The 20,668-nt window shown below is 51.3% G+C and overlaps 1 protein-coding gene across 2 annotated transcripts in view; it reads left to right on the forward strand.

Annotated features, from left to right (window-relative positions):
- The window catches only part of C16H6orf132 (chromosome 16 C6orf132 homolog), a 32,802-nt gene that overhangs the window by 1,269 nt on the left and 10,865 nt on the right, over positions 1 to 20,668 (forward strand). Inside the window, exon 2 of one of the 2 annotated variants that reach the window (XM_036927571.2) lies at positions 9,702 to 9,808. The exons of the other annotated variant lie outside the window; for it this stretch is intronic. Coding sequence (XP_036783466.2) covers positions 9,702 to 9,808 — 107 coding nt within the window. The remainder of the gene's footprint in view (positions 1 to 9,701; positions 9,809 to 20,668) is intronic. 2 annotated transcript variants of the gene reach the window in all.

The following is a 20,668-nucleotide window of genomic DNA, read 5'->3' on the forward strand; positions in this document are numbered from 1 at the left end:
GGACACAAGTCACCTGGACAGGGGCAGGACAAACAAAATGTCTCTTCTCCCTGTCCCAAGGATCTGAGACCCAGGGGTGAGCAGAGCTAATTATCTGCCATTTAGCCCTTTCTGAGCCTGTGCTGTGAAAGATTAAGTGCACAAGGAGCAGAGAAGAGAGATGACCTCTGATTGGAACTAGCATTTGATCTGAGAGGCAAGGGCATCCAGAATTTGCAGAGCAAATAACAGGCTCAAAGGCTAGTTGGGGCAGAGCAGTTTGGAGACTTGGTTTAGGAACTTAGAAATAAATATACGTGTGCTGCCAAGTATAACTCTGTGAGGCCTGATCTCTCCTTGCCAGTGTAGCAAACATTTATTGACCCCTTCTTAGGTTCCAAAGTCCTCTGTTATTGGCTCATTGAATCCTCATCTACCCTATGATGCAGGTACTATTATTCCTGTATGACAGATGTGAAGACCGAGACCCAGGGAGGTTAAGTAATGTGGCCAAGAACACAAAGCTTTAAATGGCTTAGGCAGGATTTTCTTAATTGTGCGATTAAGTGATTTTTAGTAAATTTACAGAGAGTTGTATAGCCATCACCACAATTCGGTTGTAGAACATTTCCATTACCCCAAAATTTCCCTCGTGAGACAGAGCTAATATTTGAACCCAGGCAGTCAGGCTCCAGACCACACTGTTAGCCAGCTTGCTAACTTTGTGTAAGGTAATTCAAGTGTGAATTTGACTTGAGGGGCATCTGCCTGAGAACACCTCCCCCAGCATACAAGGGAAGACGTCAGACATGCCTTAGACATTTTTGCCTGTGCCCAGGAAGACTGTTGGTAGGGATCAATCCCTCCGGTGACGGTGCCCTGTCACGTCCAGCCAGCTGCAGCCTTCACCAGCCTGGGCAGAGCTGCAACCCAGGCAGCTCCTCCCATTCCCCAGGGCAGGGCTGGCCCTCCAGCTGACTCAGCCTGCTTGCACCCTGCACTTGGAGGGGTGGAAGACTTGCATCCGGCAGGATGGCTCCTCATTGTTTCCGGGGTGTTCCCCAGGGTGCCAGTGGGTGTGGCAGAGGTCCTCCTCCCTGCTGAAGAGGACTTGTGCTTGGGGTTGGGAATGGGAGGGACTAGTATTGGGGATTCTGTGATGTCACAGAGATACCAGGCCTGCCTTAGAGTCATGCCTCAATCAATAATGTGGGAGCTAGCCACTCTCTGGGCCTCAGTTTTTCCTTCTGTTAAGTGGGGTTGGTGTCCAGACTGCCCACAGCATTGCTTCTTGAGATTGTATATGGCAGTTACAAACTTTGAAGATCATTAAAAAGAAAAGCCCTAAAGCAAAGATTGGCAAATTATGGCCCTGGCACAAGTCTGGCCCATGGCCTGTTTTTGTAAATAAAGTTTTATTAGGACAGCCAGCCATGCTCATTTAATATTGTCTAGGGCTGCTTTCATGCTGTAAGAACAGAGTTGAGTAGCTGCAGCACAGATGTATGGTCCACAAAGTCAAAAATATTTACTAGCTGGCCCTTTTCAGGAAAAAATGTGTTGACTCCTGAATAATTTATTATTATCAGGTCTTTCCCAGCTCTGAGCACTTCCTGCCCTTGCCTGCTTCATTTCCTCTTCCTAACTTTGCTGTAGACAGGAGAAAACTGAGACATGAAGAGGCCGTCTAAAGGTCTCAAGGGGTTAGGATTAGAGTTCCACAGGGTCCCTGAGTCTGACATTCTCTGAGATGTTGGCAGTATCCAGCCTTTGGAGAACAGCTGTGTGTGGCGGTGGGAGAAATCAATGCAGGGGCATGTTAGGGAATTAAGGAGGAAAGGCTTGCTCTGTGGCTACAGCCATGTAAAAATCTGTTTGCACAAGGGTAGGCTGGGTACAGCAGGTAAAATGCAAACAGTCATGTGAAGGTGGTGACGGGCAAATTTTTGGGGGGGGAAATTTTTCTTTAAGCAATTTCCCTAACATTTATTCCGGTAACCAGTAGGAGGGCTTCATTTAATTCAACTGCAATCCTAATTAAGCCTCCTGCCTTCCCCCAGCCCAACAAAGGTCTTAAAAGGCCTCACAATTGTTTTGAAATGGATGAGAGAGCCGAGACGTGGATCTTTACAAATCCTGTGATAAGAGACAGGCTGCAGGAGTCGGAGACAGGGCTGCCGAGCCCCTCTGGACTCCTACCTTGCCTCTGAGGTTTACTGAACTATGCTTCTTTATCTGCTACCACCCTACCTCACCTCACCCCGGCTCTGGGATGCCCTGCTTGCTGGGGGACTCTCTTTCTTGCCTTGTTCCTTCAAATATAAATCACCTTTGTTACAACCATGTAGGATACTTACTTAAAATGCAGATTCCTGGGGTCCCACCTCAGGCACAGGAAGTCAGAATCCCCGGGCTAGGGCCTAGGGTCTAGATTTTCAACATCCTAGGTGACTCTTCTGTACTGGAAGATTTAAGAATCCTGAGCTTTCTTTCCCCAGATGGAGCTGGGATATTCTCTTTCCCCTTAGGGCTTCCTGCAGGTTCTAAATAAATGTGTGGGGACTGTGGCCAGATCCTTACCAGGAGGACCCAGTTCTCCCTAGGGGTTCTGATATCACTGCTTCTGGGGTCCCCTGACCTTGTGTCCCAGGCCAGACTAAGGTGCAGGAAGCTGTGAACCCCCGAACTAAGCACATTTTTCCAGCCAGACCAAGCTACCCGCAAGCTGACCTGTGCATTGAGGGGTGTTGTAAGTCCGGGAAGAGGAAATCCTGGGGCAAAATACCCCAAAAAACTGAAATCAGTCAAAGGGAAAAATAAAGTTTAAAATCCGTTTATTGCTTACAAACTGCAGTCCAGGGCCGTTTCTCTCTTTCCTGCTCCTGCAGAAGCAAAACCGGCCCTCCCCTCCCCTCTCTGGTACAGAGAAGCCCTCCTTGCCCAGGTAATTACCCACTGATATGGAGATGAACGACTCTCCACCCCTGAGGAATGATGCAAATGCACTAAAGCCATATTTCTTTCCACCTCTGAATGCCTATTGATAATGCAGATATACTAAAGCCAGGCGAGATATTCTGGAAATATTACGATTTTACCCAAGCACGTTTTTCCGGCCAGAGCCCAGCTGGCACGGAGCTACTCGCAAGCTGACCTGTGCATTGAGGGGTGTGAAGGAAATTGTTTAGTCCTGTTCCCTAGAGGTGTGCTGTGGTTTGCTGGCAGTTCAGTACACATACACACCCTCTCTACTGCCCCATTATATAAGCTGCTCTTGTCCCTGCAGTTCAAATCCAGAAAGCCAGGCCCTTGCTTGACCATTGCAGACCAGCCACAGGGTGCCCCTCCTCTCCCAGCCAATAAGTCAACGATAATGATAATATCTTCATCATTATTACTGTCAGTATTTATTGAACCAGACACTGTGCTAAAACTAAAAATTCCATTTCTTAATGGAGGAAACAGACTCAGAAAGCTCAGACAGGTTCAATGTCTCAAAGTCATTTCAGTTCAAGGCAGCTCAAACATTAACATGCATCCGATCACCTGGACCTTGTTAAGATCAGATTCTGATGTGGTAGATTTGGGATGGACGGAGACTGCTCTGCTGCCAAGTTCCCCAGTGAAGTCCTTCCGCAGGTCTGCAGACCATACTCTGAGTAGCACATCCCAGCTAGGGGGCAGAGGGCCCTCTTAGCTGCACTGTCCCCATCCAGTACCCACCCGCAAGGTTTCTCCCTTCTCTTCCCCCGTCCTCTGCTCTGTGGCTCCCCACTCCAGCCCAGCCCAACCTATGTGTTTCCTCTGCCCTTGGACAAAGGCCTCTCTCAGGCACGGGTCAGGCCTGCTGGGGCTTGCTGGGACAGACTGGCCTTTTCAGGTTTCTGTCATGTGGACCTGTTAATTAGCAAGGAAGGGCCTCATTAGTGCCATTTGTGGGTTACATTCACTTGGGGCCCCCTGCTGCTTCCATGAAAGGCTAGGGCTCCCCTAGTGGATGGCCCACCTCAGTGGGGTAGATGTGGAGGGGTCTATTTTTGGGTTTTGGGTTACTCTGGGTCAAGGTGACAAACTCCCCCAGCTAAAGTCCCACCCCACCGAAGCCCCTGGAATGCGGTTAGACTCATACTGGGGCCATTTGGAGGCCCGGCACCCTCACCCCAGCCGTCCTCTCCCTCCTCTCCCCCTGTTTGCTTCTTTCACCCCCCAAATTTGGGGAGTTCCTGCAAAATAGGAGTAATTATCCCTATTTGACAGGTGGGGAAATAGAGCCTGAGAAAGTGCCCCTAAGTCCTCAGGTATTACATGAAGGAGCTGGGGAGTGACCCTGGATCGGATCCGTAGAGCCACTTGTTTCTTCCAAGCAGTCTTACCAACTTCGAAGTCTCACTCTGGAAAACAGGGGACCAAGTGAAGAAATTCTGGATATCTGCACCAGTTCTCTGCTGTGCTGGCTCTAACCAGGGGGAACTGGATTCTAGAGTGGGTTTCATGGGCTTCAATCCTGGCCCCTTTTACTTACCCGCTGTGGATCTTGGGCATGGGATTAACCCTCTGAGCCTGTTTCCTCATCTGCAAAAGGGAATAATAAGAGTACCTCCCACTGGTATGCCTGGGAGTGTAAAGAGCACTTAGAATGGTGCCTAGTTCATAATACATGCTTAGCAGATGTTAGACATACTGGGTTTTATTACTAGTTTTCTCTTCAGCTGGGACCTGTCTAGGATTTAGGAAAGAGCTGGATAACCATCCCACACCTCAGCCTCCGCAGAGCAGCACGGGCAGCTTCAGGGCTCAGGGAGGAATTGCCTTTTACCAAGCTTCCAGCCCAGAACTCCATGAGAAAAGAAATGCCAGAGACCTGGTGGGAGTTTGGGGAGAATCCCCAAACCTGGCCATTCACACTTACTACATATGTGCACACAGATGCACATGTAACACACATATGTAACACATGCACACACACAGCCCCAGACCAAGAGAACCAGGTCAGCCTGTTTGGAGAGGCAGCGAGCCCTGTGTAAGCCAGTGTAAGGCACTGCATTATTTGTGCCTGGAGCCCAGCACTGCAAGTTGTGCGCCTCATCTGGGCCCTGGCACCACCACGGTTCTGCAGTCTTGGGCCAGCCCCGCCCACTCAAGGACTAGAGAGCAAAGGGCCACCTACCTCCCCATGGCTGTCCCCCATGGGGACAGTTGTTGACCCATAATTTGCCAGTGAAATGATCTGACTCAGTTCAGAGCCCAAACCCCTGGTGGAGTGAGGTAAGGTGGGGCTTAGAGAGCCCAGAGATGATGACATTAAGCAGTGCTCCCCATTATTGGACCCAAATTATCTTCCAGGTGCTATGCTGACCTGTTGCACACTTAGTCTCATTCAGCCTCACACCAACACCCAGTAGAGACCAGTGCTCATGTTGCAGAGATGAGGAAACAGCCTCAGAGAGGTCTCGTAACATGCCCAAGGCCCCACCCTCAGTAAGCTGTGGAGCAGGGATGGAACCCAGGCTTGTCTGGGCTCTGAGCCCATGCACAGTCTAGACCCCGTGCCATCCTGCCTCCCTTCCCAGCTGAGGAGTGGTGGCCTACCTAGGTGTCTCTGATTTGGGGCCAAGTCTCAGCCCAGGCAGCCTCAGCCCCGGTGTAAGGTCCCTCAAGCAGACGGTGGGGTCAGGAAGGGAGCTGCCGTCCCCACCTGGACATCTGAGGTGCGGCCTTCCTGCTGAAACAGGTGTGGCACCAATAATTATTTTTGGACTGGGTTTTGGGATATTAAATGGTATTTTCATACGTGAATTCGAATCCTTGAGGAAGTGTGAGTGAAAGCAGAGACGCTTTCGTTCTTGTGAGTGTGTGAGGGAGAAATGTGCCCAAATATAAAGGATACAGTCCTGTCAGAAAGAGGATTACATCTGGTGGGGAGCTGAGATTGTTTTGTTTTAATGATCAGGTTTGGGTAAATGGAGGCAGATAGGGACCTCCTCCTATTTTATCTCTGTGGTACTTTTTAGATGAATTTGCCAGACAGAGAGGCTTGAGTTTGTATCTTGGTGGGGCTGTGGCCCACCTGGGGGTCAGGCTCTGCTCAGAACCGGCACGTGGGGTTTCCCAAGGCTTCCAGGCTGCTGGAAGTGCCCCCAGGGTCTCCTGCAGGTGCCCGCTCTCTCTGGAAGCTCCTGGTGGCTCTCTCCACTTAACTGCCTTCTGAACTTCACCTGGATGTTCCCCGGCTGCCTCTCTGACGCGTGCGGCAGGCTTAACGCCCCCCAGACTCCCAGGACTCTTCCAGCGGGGAAGGAATCAAGTAGGAAGGCAGGCACAGAGGGAGTTTCCAAGCTTCCAGGAGGATGAGATGCTTGGATAGACCCATTTTTTCTAACTGAACAGTCTCATTGTGGCCTCAGGGAAAATTTCCCAGCATCCTCTCTGTCACCCCTTCGCCTCCTCACTTTCCCTTCCTCACAGGCCCTCCTTTATCTCCTCAACTGAAGGGACATTTCTCAGGAGGGCCCATTCTAGCATCCCTGACACTGATCTAAGCCAAGTTCTTGTACTTCCAAAGGAAAAATCCCCAAGGCTGGGCTCTACTGTCTTTCTTTTTAGTTTTGGACCTTGACCTTGAGGCTGGGAAAGCCCAAGTCCTGACCTTGAACCCTGGAGGACCTAGCTTGTGGTGGTGGCCACTTTTGCCTCAGCTGCTGGTGAGCCTTAGCCAGTCAGTAACCGAGCCCGGGTCTGAAGGGCCAGGGAAAGTCTGTCAGGTTCTAGCCACACCTCTTTCTCGCCTTCCTTTCTTTTTCTTTTTTCTAAAAATAACCTACATGTGTTATCTTACAGTACTGTAGGTCGGAGGTCTGACACTGGTCTCACTGGGCTAGAATTAAAGTGTCAACAAGACTGTCCCTCCCTAGGGTCTAGGGGAGAATCTGTTTCCTTGCCTTGTCTGGCTGCCAGAGGCCACCTGCATTCCTTGGCTTGTGGCATCCCTCCATCTTCAAAGCCAACAGGGGCCAGTCGAGTCTTTCTGACATCACATCACTTTGACTCTGCTTCTGTCATCACATTTCCCATCCCTGATTCTGAGGCACACCTCTCAGAACCGGGAAATCAAATTGGGTTTCCAAGAGGTGTCCCCATGTGGAGGGAGCCCCCTGGGCCTTCCACCCTGCTTCATCCACAGCTGTTCACCTCCGACAGCTTTTCCAGAGGACAGCTGTATTCTTAGAAAGGTTTCCTCTGATGAAAACAACCCCAAACTGAGACGACAGTGCCTGGGAGTCAGCGCTGAGTCATGGGATCTGTGCGATGGTTAGAGCACCTGCGTGGGGGTTAGATCTGGCTCTGCCCTGACCTGGGTGTGGCCGAGGGCAAGCTGCTTCACCTCCTGCCTCTCCCCAGCACTGCTCCTTGGCAACAGCCAACCCTCCCTTACCCTCAAATAGCACCCTGGCCCTTGCACCCCCATCCTCCCATACGTGTCCTATAAATGGCAGGATTAGGATTCCCCACTTTGAGAGCAGAGCATGTAATGGCTCAGAGTTCCGCCCCAGAGCAGGGACCCTGGTGTCATCACTTACTTTAGGGCTTTGGGCATGTTACTAGACCACTCTGTGCCTCAGTTTCCTCAACTGTGAAATGGGGATGATGATAGTACCAATTGCATGGAGCTGTTTTGAGAATTAGGTGAGTTAACAATGTGCAAAATGCTTAGAACAGTGCCTGGCCTATTAAAATTGCTCAGTAAATTTTACCTATTATTATATTATTCTACTATTATAATGGTCACCCTGTCAGCTTGCTCATTTCTAAAGCTCCTAGGCTCACAAGAACAGTAGCCGTTAATATCATGATAGTTGTGGGGAGGAGGCGCTCTAGACACCAAAACTAGTACAGATCAAATGAAATAGAAGGTCTACCTGGGAGTGAGCCTCTTATGCAGTGCCTGCGTTAATACTGCCCCTCCACCCCACCCCCTGCCCAGTCCTGCTAAGGGCCCATCAGCTCTGTCACCTCGGGTCTAGGGCCTTGGAGACCACACAGCACTATCTAGAGAATGTCCCAGGAGATCCTGGTGCCAACACACAGACTCTCAGAAGCCAGCAAGTATCAAGCAGGCTTTACTGGTAGAATTTAGTGGTAGCTGTTGGGTGTATCCAGTCATCTCTACTTTGAACTGGCACTGACTGGGACAAATCCACACTCTTATAACCACACTGCCACCCTGGCCCCTGGCATCTTGGTCTCCAGCCTCAGGTGTGGAGCCTGGCGGCGGTACGTGGGCGATCATCTCTGCCAGGAGTGGAGTGCACAGGAGCAGAGCACATGGAGAACTCACCTGTTTGGCCCCTTTTGAAAGGTGGAGAATCTTAAATGTAGCAGCCGGCTCTCTGCCTGGTAGGACAGCACACCAGGCGCTCTGCATGCGGCTCCTGGGGCGTATCCAGGAGCCTCCATGTCACATACAATGCCCAGATTCTCATTAGAAGCTGTGACTGTACATGTAGGAATTTGGGTAAATATATTCTGATTCCAGGACCTCCTGGACAATCCCTGTCTCTTTTCATTAAATCATTTGGCTTTCTTGGAATTTTCCCCTAAAGTCACATGCCAGGGGAAAGGTAATCACAGTTTGTTCAATGTTCCAGATAGGAGGATTTTAGTTCAGAGCTCAGCCGCAGAGCAGGGACCTTGACCACCACAAGCCGAGGATTTTGACCTTTCTTCTCTTCCCCCTCTGTTATAGAGGGCATGGTCCATGCCTGTTAAATGGACGAAAGCCCTCCTTGCTCATGACCAACACAGTAGGAGGTCCACAGTGACCTTTGCCTTTAGGAGGGGACAGTGTGAGCCTGTAACAGGATGTGAAATTTTCATCAATAGAGGAAAATTGGTTGAGAGAATATGAATGAGTTCTCACACCTTCCTCACTACTATAGAAACAGTCCAGAGCATAGACCCAGTAACTGGAGGAAGAGAAAGGTCCTTGAATCATCTTTGTACAGAGAAAGCTCAGGTTTGTTGAGGACTGACTAGTTGTGGGCCACGCTCACTCCTCACAGCAGTCCTATGAGGTCAGCACTCCCATTGTATAGATGGGAAAACTGAGGCCTGGAGAGGTTACGCAGCATGGACAGTCAGTGGCAGAGCAGGGCTTTGTACTATGTCACATGGACCCTGCTGTCCCGCTCCTCCTGCTCTGCCCTCATGGAGGCAGCAAATGGAACCCTGCATGGAAGCCTCTGTAGTTCGGGGCTAAGGGAACCCCGACTTAGAGGAGGGCCGGAGGCTGGTGTTGGGCCACCGGGGACAGCAGGTGCCCTCACCTGCTCTGCTTGTTCCAGATTAGAAAGTCAAACACTTGAGAGGAAAGCCAGCTTGTGTTGTTCCTCCCTCCCTCAGAGATAAGCTTAGCTAGGGCCAAGCTCTCAGGGCCCCAAAAGGAGGGACAACTTGTCCTGGAAGGAAGGATCAGGAGAGAGATGTCTGTGGGAGGCTTAATGCCAGGAGCACTGCAGGAGCCCAGGAAACTGCCCCCTGGAGCGCCTCCCAATCCTCCTTCGTGTGCGCATTAGCGCACACCCCATCGCGGGTGCTGAGCCGAGTCAAACAGGAGCCAGGTGCAAGGTCTGGCTTTCCTCATGGGAACCGCAGGGCCGAGGGAACTCGGCGGGCCCACAGGCCTTTGAGCCCCACTCATGGTCTCCCTCACTTGTCTCCTCTAGATGGGATCTGTTACGGAGACAATCGGTTTGACACAGTGAGTGAGTCGGGAACAGCCACGGTGAAAGCCCGGCCTAGGGTCCGGCCCCTGCTGACCTTCCTTCCACTGGTGAGTACAGTTCTGCTCTGAGTCTAAAGGTCTGCTCTGGACGGGCCATCCTGTCTGGCACTGGGGAGGCAGCCCCAGCTGGACATAAGCCTCAACCTCTATCCGTTCCCTTCATTCCTGCTGCCAACCAAGGGCAGCTACGGGGAGAAGGCATGACTGAGACTCACGGCAGAAAGGCTGGGATTAGGGGTTTCAGCTCCTCTGGGTCAAAACCCAAGGAGAGGTTATGGGGAACTTTTATGCAGAGGTGACACAGTGATGGGTATTTCTGGCCAAGTAGGATTCATATTCCACAGTCACTGACGGCTGCCTACTCCGTGCCAGGTCCGTACTGGATACTGGCATGTGGAGATGACTGAGCCAGCATTGCTGCTCCTGAGGCAGGACACAGATGAGTAAGCAGACTATTAGAACATAGGCCAGAGCAGGGGCAGCTGAGCCAGCCACAGTGGGTAGTCAAGGAGGGCTTCCTGGAAGCGGTAACACCTGTGTGGTCTTGAAGGACAAATAGCAGTGATCCTTGGGTGGAGAGCATTTGGAACAGATTAGTTCGTGTGTCTGAAACTGCACTAAACCAAACTCCCTCTGGAGCCTGTCGTTGGGCTTTTGTTCTTTGACAAGGAAGAGAGACTGTGACGCCCTGTGAACTGGTTCTGTTTCCTGGGATGAGAGTTCTGGGTTTTCTGGGACGGTCTAGCCCAGCACTGTCCAATAAAAATGTATGAGCCTCATATGTAATTTAAAATTTTCCAGTAGCTACATTAAAAGTAAAAAGAAATAGGTGAAATTAGTTTCAATAATATATTTTACTTAACCCAATGTATTCAGAAGATTATCATTTCAACATTTAATCAATGCAAAAAAGACTAATAAAAATTAGTTTCAGTAATACATTTTACTTAACCCAGTATATTCAAAAGATGATCATATAAACATTTAATCAATGCAAAAACTAATGAGATGTTTTACATTCTTTTTCTCATTAGTCTTCAAAATCTGGGGTGCTACACTTAGAGTACATGCCTCCCACTTCTAACTGGTGACATTTCAAGTGCCCAGTAACTGCTTGTGGCCACCGGCTACTATGTTGAACAGCCCAGGTCTGGATCCTAAACAGTCAGCTCTGTAAGTTCTAGGTTCACTCCTGTCTGTCAGACCCGGATACTGCTTGGGACAGTACTGTCACCGGGGTCCACGAGGATTTTGTACCACCTAGGCCGACGAGGCACCAATCCAGGTCTGAGTTCACAGGGGCCTGTTAGACCTCGTGGCACCCTCGCCTTAGTCCCTGGCAAATTCTGCCCAGCACTGCCTGGGACAACCACCTCCCTCTCTCCATACCAATTTTGTCTGGCTTGTCCAACCTCACCAACCAGACCTAGAGATTCTAGATGGGAGAGACCAAGTCTTAACATTCTCCTTGCTGCATCGTCAAGGACTACATTGTATGTGGGGGGCTGAGCACACAGACCTCTAGGAATACAACTTAAAAAAATTAATTTTCTCCTTAGAAAAGCAATTCGTGGACATTTTAGACAAATACAGAAAGTACACCACCACTAGCAAAAAGGTATAAAGCAAATGAATCAGCCCCTGCCTATTTTTCCAGAGATGCAGAAAACAGTTCCAGGGGTCATTGCCCCCATAAATACAGATGAAATAATTTTGAGATTATTCTACTGCCGGAGGTGAATTAGATTCTCTGCCTTTATCTCCTGTAACACACATACTCAGAAGTAGAGCAGTGCGGGCCTGGGGCTGACACACCAAGACCTGTTTTGGTTGTTAAAATATCTTAAGTAAATGGCGTGGCCCCTTGAGTGGCTCTTGCTGTCCTGGCCCCTCCCTCAGATCTGAACCAGCAACTAAAGGCTTAGTGCAGCTCAGCTGACTTTGTTCTGATTGGCTGATATCATGTATTTTCCCCACCCACCCCCACCCCCACTTTGGACACCTCTGTAATCAGGACTCTTCCCAGGTTTTCTGCCCTCTGGTTTGTGTCCTTGTTTGAGCCAACCAGGGCGTGACTGGGGGACTGTGCAGACCCCAGGCATGCTTGGCAGAAGACGGGGCAGAAGGGTAGGGAGGCTTGGCTGGCTGGTCTGGCCTACAGTTCCAACACTGCTTACTGGGAGCAGTCCTTACAGGCAAGCCTCAGAGCCAGTCCCAGGTGATGGGGGCTTCTCATACCCTCTTATTGGTGAGGGCACCAGAAGGAAATGTGGTGAGCTGACAATGGAAAGGGGCCTCCTCAGGTCCACACCAGCCTCATCTGGCAAAGGCAGGAACTGAACCAGAAAGGTGAAGTTCACTCCTTCCTTTCAGTATTGGCAGAATGGGCAAAGGCAGGTAGAGAGGCTTGCAAGGTCCCATCCAGTGGCATGACCATGTGATCATGGCTAACACGTATGGATCAGTTATGGTGTGTCCGGCACTATGCCGAGTGCCTTCGTATATGTTAAATATGTTAACAGTCAACAGAGCAAACCTATCCAGAAGGTGTTGTCATTAATCCCCATTTACAGATGGAAGAATAGAAGCACAGAATGGGGAAGTAACTTGCTTAAAGCCACACAGCTTGTAAGTGGCAGAGCTGGGATTTGAACCCCCTGCCTCCCTTCAGCCAGGCTTCCGGATCCAAGTCCCATTCAGACTGTCCTACTCTCCCTCAACCCACCCTAGGAGCTCTTCTCTTCCTCTCACACCAGCCTGCAGAACCACCCTCATCTCCCTTGTCTGCCTCTGTGAACCCCTGTCCAGCACTGGGACCTGCTAGACATAGGCTCTCTTGCCTCTTTTGGGTTGTAGACTCCTTTGAGACCACGATGAAGCTATATGCAGTATTGCACATATATGCAATTTTGCTTACAATTTCAGCAGAGGGCTCTCAGGACCCAAGAAGCCCACCTTTGATGCACCTTTAGATTAGGAGCCCTTGGCCAGATGGCCCATATCCCTGTGCTCCTGACTGAGGTTACAAAGTACAGAGCAGCCACAACATCCTTCATCACCTGCTCCTGGGTTGAGGGGACAGATTCTTCTCCCTTAGGCTCTGGGCCAGGTCCTCTGCTTTCTTCCAGCTAGAATAGGATGCCATTAAAATGAGGAGAAGCAGGAGGACACATCTCCACATGTGTGTGGGTTCACATAGGTACACACATGTGAACACCTGCTCCCCAGACCCACCGAGTCAGGGTGGGTAGGGAACTAGGCTAGTGCCCAAGCCCTGCCTGGCACTATCCTAGCTAGTGGGCCTCATCCTTCCTTGTCCTCCCTTCTCACACTCAGAGGGCACCTCCTAGGCCACGCCACCCTGGGGCAGGGGAGGCACAAGGCGGCAGTGCTCGAGAAACCGGGCGACAGGCCCAGCGAGGTCCATGTTCTTCCTTGAACTCTTTCTGGGCCTGGGCCATCTCTGGAACATGACATGAGCCTGCAAGGGGTGGGTGCAAAAGGGGAGGCCAAGATGAGGGGGTCCAGCAGGTACCTCTGTCCCCTCTGTGGAGCTTCTATGCTCTGTTGGAGATGAAAGTGCAGAGAACTAAGGGACACTTTCTCTGGCAGCCAGGAGCCAAAGGCCAATTATAAAAAGGACCTCAGGATCCCTCAGTGACTGGGACGGGATCCAATTGATCCTCAGGTAACTGGCCCAGTCCCAACTCTGCCAGTGAGCCTTCCTGCCCCTGGGCCTCACCCATCAGTGAGGTTTCCACCCGATGGTCCACCAGGGTCTCCCCAAGGGGCAGGAGGTGGGGTCAGCAACCTGATGGCCCCCAGAGAAGCCAGGCCCCTCACAACACACAGATCACTCTTTGAGCTCTGCTTCCACCTCTGAGAAGGGCAGCGTTCCAGCCGCCAGAGCCACCCTGCCTCCCGCTCTGTGAGCTCTGAGGAACTGGATCAGAGTCACCAAATTTCAGAGCTGGGTGGGACCTCCTGCACATCAGGATGAGAAGACTGAGGCCCAGGGAGTGGGGGGTCCTACCCAGGTCATAGCTTAACAGAGGCGTAGATGGAAACCCCATCCCAGGCCAGGCCTGTCCACGCCACTGTGGGCCTGGGCTGAGTGGGGAAAGGATCCTTTCACCCCACTTCTACCTCCGAGGGGAATCCAGGCCCAGGACTCAAGCCAAGCCTGTACCTAGTTTTAAAAGCTGCGTCCATGGAAGAGCTGTAGTGGCCTCCCCCTCCCCCTCCCCTGGTCTGAATCAAACCGTCCCAGGGTGATGCTTGTGCGGAATTGAAAATTAAATGCCAATGTGGCAAATATGGGGAAACTGGCTGGACAGGTCCCCAGGGGTGCCCCAGGTGGCGAGAGCTCCCTGGGTCGCCCCACCCTCTGAGTCAGGCTGGCCTGGCTCTGCCTGAGGAGGTGGCAGGCTGGGCTTAGGGCGGGAAGCCAGCCTGCCCTGGACCCACCCCTGATCCTCTGCTGCCTGGAAGCTCTAAGTCAGCTGGATTTCTGCCTCCTAGTCCATCCCCTGCCCCAGGAGCTCATATCTGAAGTTAAGGCCCGGGCTCCCTTTGGGGTTTGGGTTTGAGCTCCTTAGGGTGAGCTGGGCAAGGTAGTCATTATTGGCTGTTGACTGATTCATGTGGCTGACCTCAGCTGCAAGGGTTTTAGGGTGAAGGGGCTCTGTGTCAGGCCTGCAGTGAGTGTAGAGAGGGACCTCCCCACCCCCACCATGGCTCCCTCCCTCGCAGTGAGGGCCTCAGCCTGAACTTCCAAAGTTCTGTCCATGCCCTCATCCTACCTCCAGTCACCCCTCGGCCACCCTGTGGGCTCAGAGATGTATGTCCCCCACCTCGAGCTGTCCGCAGGAGGAGGCCAGGGGAAGAGGCTCTAGAGGTGAGCTCATGGCCATTTAAGCAGGGAATTCACGGGGCCTTGGTACATGGACCAAGGTCCAGAAGGGGGTGGGGGTGGGTTCCAAAGGCGTGTCCCCTTGACCCCATGAACTCCCACCCTGTAGAGAACTAAAGCAGGGCTCACCGTAGCACTGAGTCCAGGGCAGGCCCTGGTAGCCCAGTCGAAGAGCAGCTCTGGGATAGCAGGTAGATACAGTGGAAGATGGCCCCCGGCCCCTGGGAGTGGGTATGAGCCCTGGCAGAGGGTGGAGGCCAGGGTGGGTGAATGCTCACTGGCTCCCAACTCCAGAGAAGCTGCTCAGTGGGGAGCACACAGCTGCCCTCTTGATCCTCCATCTCGTCCCCATGGCCAGCACCCCCTTCCCTCACATGACTTTCAAAGCCAGGGAGACAACTGGTTACACTTCATCCAGCCGGGAACATTGGGTGCCTGGAGGGGTTTCCTTGCGGCTCTTACTCTGGGGTCCCATACCCAGCCCACAGTGGTGCCGCCAAGCATACCTGGCTCTGGCTGTGGCTCAGGGTCGCCTCCCTTCCCCCCTGCAGCTCCGCGCCCCACCCTGAGCTGCCACAAGCAGGCTCCAGGAGGAATCTGGTGAGGAGGTCTGCATTCCGCAGTGCGCAGCTAAGACTACAGCTGGCCTGTGCCCAAGGTCAGCCAGGTATTGTCCACTGGCCCAACCCCTGGTGACCCACCCTTGGGGTTTGGCTGGGTTTTGCGGAATCCCAGACATGAGGATGTGTCCGTCCCAGCATGAAGAAGCCACTGGACAGGGCTGGAGCCGTCAGCGCAGTAAGCCTCAGCCCCGAGCCGTGGGCTAGCATCGGGCTTCAACCCCCTACAACTAAGTGACAGATGACCTCAACTTCAAATGACCGTGTCCCTCCCTCCTTCTCTGAAATGTTTGTAGTCAAAGGGCACTAGGGCATTCCCAGCAACCTGACCCCAACCCTAGGGAAGCACCCATCTCTTCAGATCCAAGAAGATAGACACATCCCAGGGGCTGTGCCTGGAACAGTGTCTCCAAGGACTTGGGCCACTGCTAACCTCTGAGCTTTGACCTTCCCTAAGTGCTACCACAGCCCAGGGTCTTTAGGTGTGTAGTGGCTCACAACACACCCAAGAGAAGTGGGATCATTTCCATTTTACAGATGAGAAAACTAAGCCTTGGAGGGCCAGAGAGGGGCACACTTACTGGGTGCTGACCATGTGTCAGGTGTGGCTTTGATTGCTCTGATGGAGTGAAATTAAGATTGCCAGTCCAGTTTGCCTGACTCCAAAGTTCATGGTCTTTCTATTGGATCACAAGAATTTGTTAAAAATAACTATTGTGTTAGATGTTTTTTAATTGTGAAGGAAACAGAAGTTCATTGTTAAGAACTGAGAAACAGAGATAGGTATAAGGAAGAAAATATATAAAGATTCCTGGAATTGTGTCCCAGGCCCTAGCCTTCCCCTGCAACTAATCATGGCTGGGTAACTTCTCAACACACTCGGCTGCAATGGGTTTTAAAGGACTGCTTTACGGAGCTGGGGAGCTGCCTTGCACCCCTCTGTGAGTGAGGAGACCAATGATCTTAGCTTCTGGGTGTTGACCGGGTGTGGGGACAGGGAGTGGCTGAGGCCCAGTTTCATGTGAAGTGCCCCACCTGGCAGGGCCAGGGCTGAACTCTGCCCCAGGCATTGAGCAGGGACTGCTGCGCAGCAGCGTGGCAGGGACTGGTGTGGCTGAGGCTGTGGCTGGCTGCCCAGTGGCCCCAAGACCAAGGCACCTGCTGGCGTCCAGCAGAAGCAGTCAGATGCTCATATTGCATGTTCCTCCTCGGTTTCACTGCTCACAGGTTGGGGCACCCATCTTGTGGGCTGCCATTCTCAAGGGGCCACACGCCCCTCTCCCTGAGTATGTCTGAGGCACACACAAACACCTCTGGACAGCGCCCTGGGGCACCAGGGTCTGTCATTTTCTTGGAGCCAGCATGCTGAGGGCGGAGCACTGCCAGCAATCCCGCCGCCTGGCAGTCAGCGTCCCATGTCTGAGGCCAGCAGTCTCCTCAAGCTCAGCCCTGCCCGCTTGGCCTCACCCTGTGGCTCCGAGAAAAGCAGCACGAACTCCTCCCTCCCAGCTCTCCTTTTCCTTTACCCCATTTGCCCCTTCCCCTCTCTGAGGCAGAGAACAAGCCAGAGACAATGGTAGATGTCTGACCCTCACACCCTGCCATGGAGGGGTGGCTCCGAGTGTCCAGGCCACTGCCCACAGGGCATAGGAGAGCCGAGTCACAGACAAGACACTCTATGTGCCTGGGCCCACAGAGCACCACAGTTGGAGTGACCCTTGTTGAGGCTTTATAGGAGAAGGAGAGGCAGGGGAGCCCAGAGGGAGAAGTGACTTGGCTCTGGGTTAGTCGGTGGTGGGCCTGGCTCCAGAGCACAGGTTTCCCACCTCCCTGTCCTGTATTCTTTCTACCTCCCATTCGCTCATTCCCAGAATTTATCGCTCAACAGACACTTGTTGAATTGCCCAGTCTGTGCCAGGTATGTACAGAGAATCAGCCATCAGCTGACCCACAAGGAGGCTGACTGGGGCAGCAGAGACGACAGTCTACAGTAGGCTCAGTTTGTGCTGGAAGAGAAGTGTGAGGGCAGATACGTGGTGGCAGGAGGGCAGGCTCCGAGGTTCCCGTACTGGCCCTGTCACTTAGCTGTGTGACCTTGGGCAGTTTACTTGGCCGCTCTGTGTCTCAGTTTCCTCTTCTATAAAATAAAAGCAACCTGCCTCCTAGGGTCACTCTGAGGACTAACTGGGTTGCTACATGTGAAGTACTTAGAATGGGGCCAGCACATCGAAGGCACCTATCAAACACCAGCTGTAATAATTATGCACACAGGGTGAGCAACACACAGGAAGAGAAGTGAACCCGGGCTGGGGTTGCCAAGGAGGGCTTCATGGACGAGGGGCATTTAACTTGGGGCTAAAGGGGTAACTAGGAGTTTGCTGGGCAAAGAGCATCCTAGGCAGAGTAGGAACAAGAGCACAGCTGTGGAGGCCTGAGAAGCTGCAGGAATGAATCCCAGACAGCTGCAGTGGTGCTTGAGGGGAGGGAGGGGGTGCAGCTGGTTCATCTAGGAGCTTTTTCGAGGTACTTCCCCACCCCCAGAACCTCCAAACAGTCCCTCCAAGGGGTAGTGTCTCTTCCTCACTGACGGCCCCTGCTGCAAGGAGCCCACGTGCTCCTGAGTCAGGTCCCCAGGAACACTCGCGTGGGAGAGACGAAAAGCACAAGTTGGAGTCCAGCGTTTGTGGAGCTTGTGGGGAGAAGTGGCAGGAGCCGCCGAGGGACAGCTTAAGGTCTTGAGTACCACGTGATGGTATTTGAATCTCATCCTCTGGACCAATGGAAGGATTCCTAGCAGGGAACTGACCTGCTCTGAGATGCATTTCAGAAAGAGCATCCAGGCATCAGGTTTGAAGAATGGGAGTGTTGCAGGGGCCAGAGAAGTGTCTGGAGTTGATGGCAGTTGTCTGTCTGAGTAAGAGACACTGAGGACTGAAGGAGGGCTGAGCTTGAGGGGTGGTCAGAAGGGAGGGACCCAGGAAGTGCCTGGCAGAACTGGGTGACAAGCTGGCTGTGTGGGTGATGACCAGGTGCCTGGACAGACAATGATATACAACTAGTCGTGGGCTTTTGGACGAGTCACTTAACCACTGTGCCCCAGTTTCCTTACCTGTAAAATGGAGATAGCAATAGCAGCACCTATCTCATCAAGTTGTACAAAGTAAGTGAGTTAAGAGTTGGAAAGCCCAGAAAGAGTACCTGGTACAGAGTAAGTGCTAGGAACATAGCAGCTGTTATTATTGTTAAGACTGGGAGTCCTGGGGAGGGGAGCACGGGACATGGGTGTGGAGGTCCTGCGGGCGGACAAAGCTCTACGTCACCCTCAACAGACTTTCTCTTTTGATGTTCTTGTCTTTTTTTTTTAATTGAAGTATCGTTGCTATATAATCTTATATTGGCTTCAAGCATACAACACAGTGGTTCAACAGTTACCCATATTATTAAATCCTCACCCCCTCTAGTGTGATTCCTATTCTGTCAACATAGGAAGATGTTATAGAATCATTGGCTATATTCTCCATGCTGTCCTACCATCCCCGTGGCCAATTTATATTATGATTGAGAATATTTGTGCCCCTTTGTCCCCCTCACCCTTCCCCACCACCCCAACCCCTTCCCCATGGTAACCACTGGTTACATCTCAGTGTCTATGACTCAATGTCAAAACTGCTGTTTTGTTCATTTTGTTTTATTTTTAGATTCCACAAATAAGTGAAATCATACAGTATTTGTCTTTCTCTGCCTGGCTTATTTCACTGAGCATAACACCCTCTAGGTCCATCCACATTGTTGCAAATTTTGGAGGAATTTTTATGGCTGAATAATATTCCATTGTGTATATGTACCACATTTTTATTCATTCATCTATTGATGGACACGTAGGTTGCTTCCATATCTTGGCTATTGTAAATAATGGAGTGATAAACATAGGGGTGCATATATCTTTTTCAATCAGGGATTTTGTTTTCTTTGGGTAAATTCCTAAAAGTGGGATTACTGGGTCATATGGTATTTCTATTTTTAGTTTTTGAGGAACCTCCATATTGCTTTCCACAGTGGCTGCACCAATTTACATTCCCACCAACAGTGTAGGAGGGTTACCTTTCTGCACATCCTCACCAACGCTTGCTATTTCTTGTCTTCTGGATGGTTCTTATCTTTTGTTTTTTAAAACTTTTTAAAATTGTAAGGTACACAAAACACAATTTACCCATGCAACCACTTAAAAATGTACAGCTCAATGACATTAAGTAATTTTTCCTTTTTAACCAATAATCCCATGTGCAGAAAAGTTGCAGGAATTTTACAGAGAACTCTGTAGAGCCCTTGCCCAGATTCAGCTCTGTTGCTTTATCTGCTCCCTCCCTCCCTTATCTTGTTTGCAAATAAGTTGAGACATCTGTTCCTTTACTCCTAAATACTCTAGCGTGTCACCTAAGAACAGAAACTGCACAATAACCAAATTCAGAAATTTAATGTTGCTACCATATTATTATCTATTGAACTGCTTATATTTGATTATTGGCAGATGTCCTGCTAATGTCCTTCATGGCACACTCTTCCCCCCATCCCAGGATCACGCATTACATTTCTGAGTCACCTTCAAGCCCTCTTAAGGAGGCTTTTCCTCAGTTCCCTGAGGCTCAGGGAAGCAGGGCAGGAAATTCAGTACCGAAGGGATGTTCCCTGTCTATACCTGTGCACCTGCTCACTGAAATATGTCACTATCCAGCAGTGCCCTCAGTGCCAGCCGTTGGGTTTCCATAGTGAGGGAGGGTAGCTCACCTTCCAGGTCTGTTTTTCTAGGACGAATGTCAAAAAGAGTTTGTGTTTGCCTTCCCTGGATCTGCACCATGGGAGTGACAGCCGCATGAGCCATGGAGCCAAGTGGGTGTGAGCAGGACGGAGCTGGGATATGCGCCCATGTTCAGTTCAATACTGGACTTTGGAACCTATCCCTAGGGTGGCGGGCGGTGGAGAGCCATCTCAGGCACACAGTGAGGTGGTGGGTGTGCCTGGGACCCCCTTTTCTATAGGGAGAACTTGAAAAGCCTGAATTCTGCCTGGTCTGCTGCTCCAAGGCCACTCAGGGGACAGATTTCCATCCTGTGGTCTTGGGAGTCTATGTGTTTCCAGAGTTCTTCAAGATCAAAAGGGTGGGGTGGGCCGTGTATTACGTCTGGCCCATAAAGTCTGTCCATCTTCCTCCTCCAAACATAATTATTCTTAAGTACTCAGGGTGACCCAGCAGATGCTTCTAGGATGCCCAGCAACTTAGCTTTAATTATTCACAGATTTTTCATCTTTGTGGAGGAGAGGATTGGAAGGCAGAATCCTTCAACTAGCACTGGTTTTCTGAGTTAGGCATATTACCTC

The sequence above is a fragment of the Manis pentadactyla genome, chromosome 16 (assembly GCF_030020395.1).
Source record: "Manis pentadactyla isolate mManPen7 chromosome 16, mManPen7.hap1, whole genome shotgun sequence".
NCBI lineage: Eukaryota > Metazoa > Chordata > Mammalia > Pholidota > Manidae > Manis > Manis pentadactyla.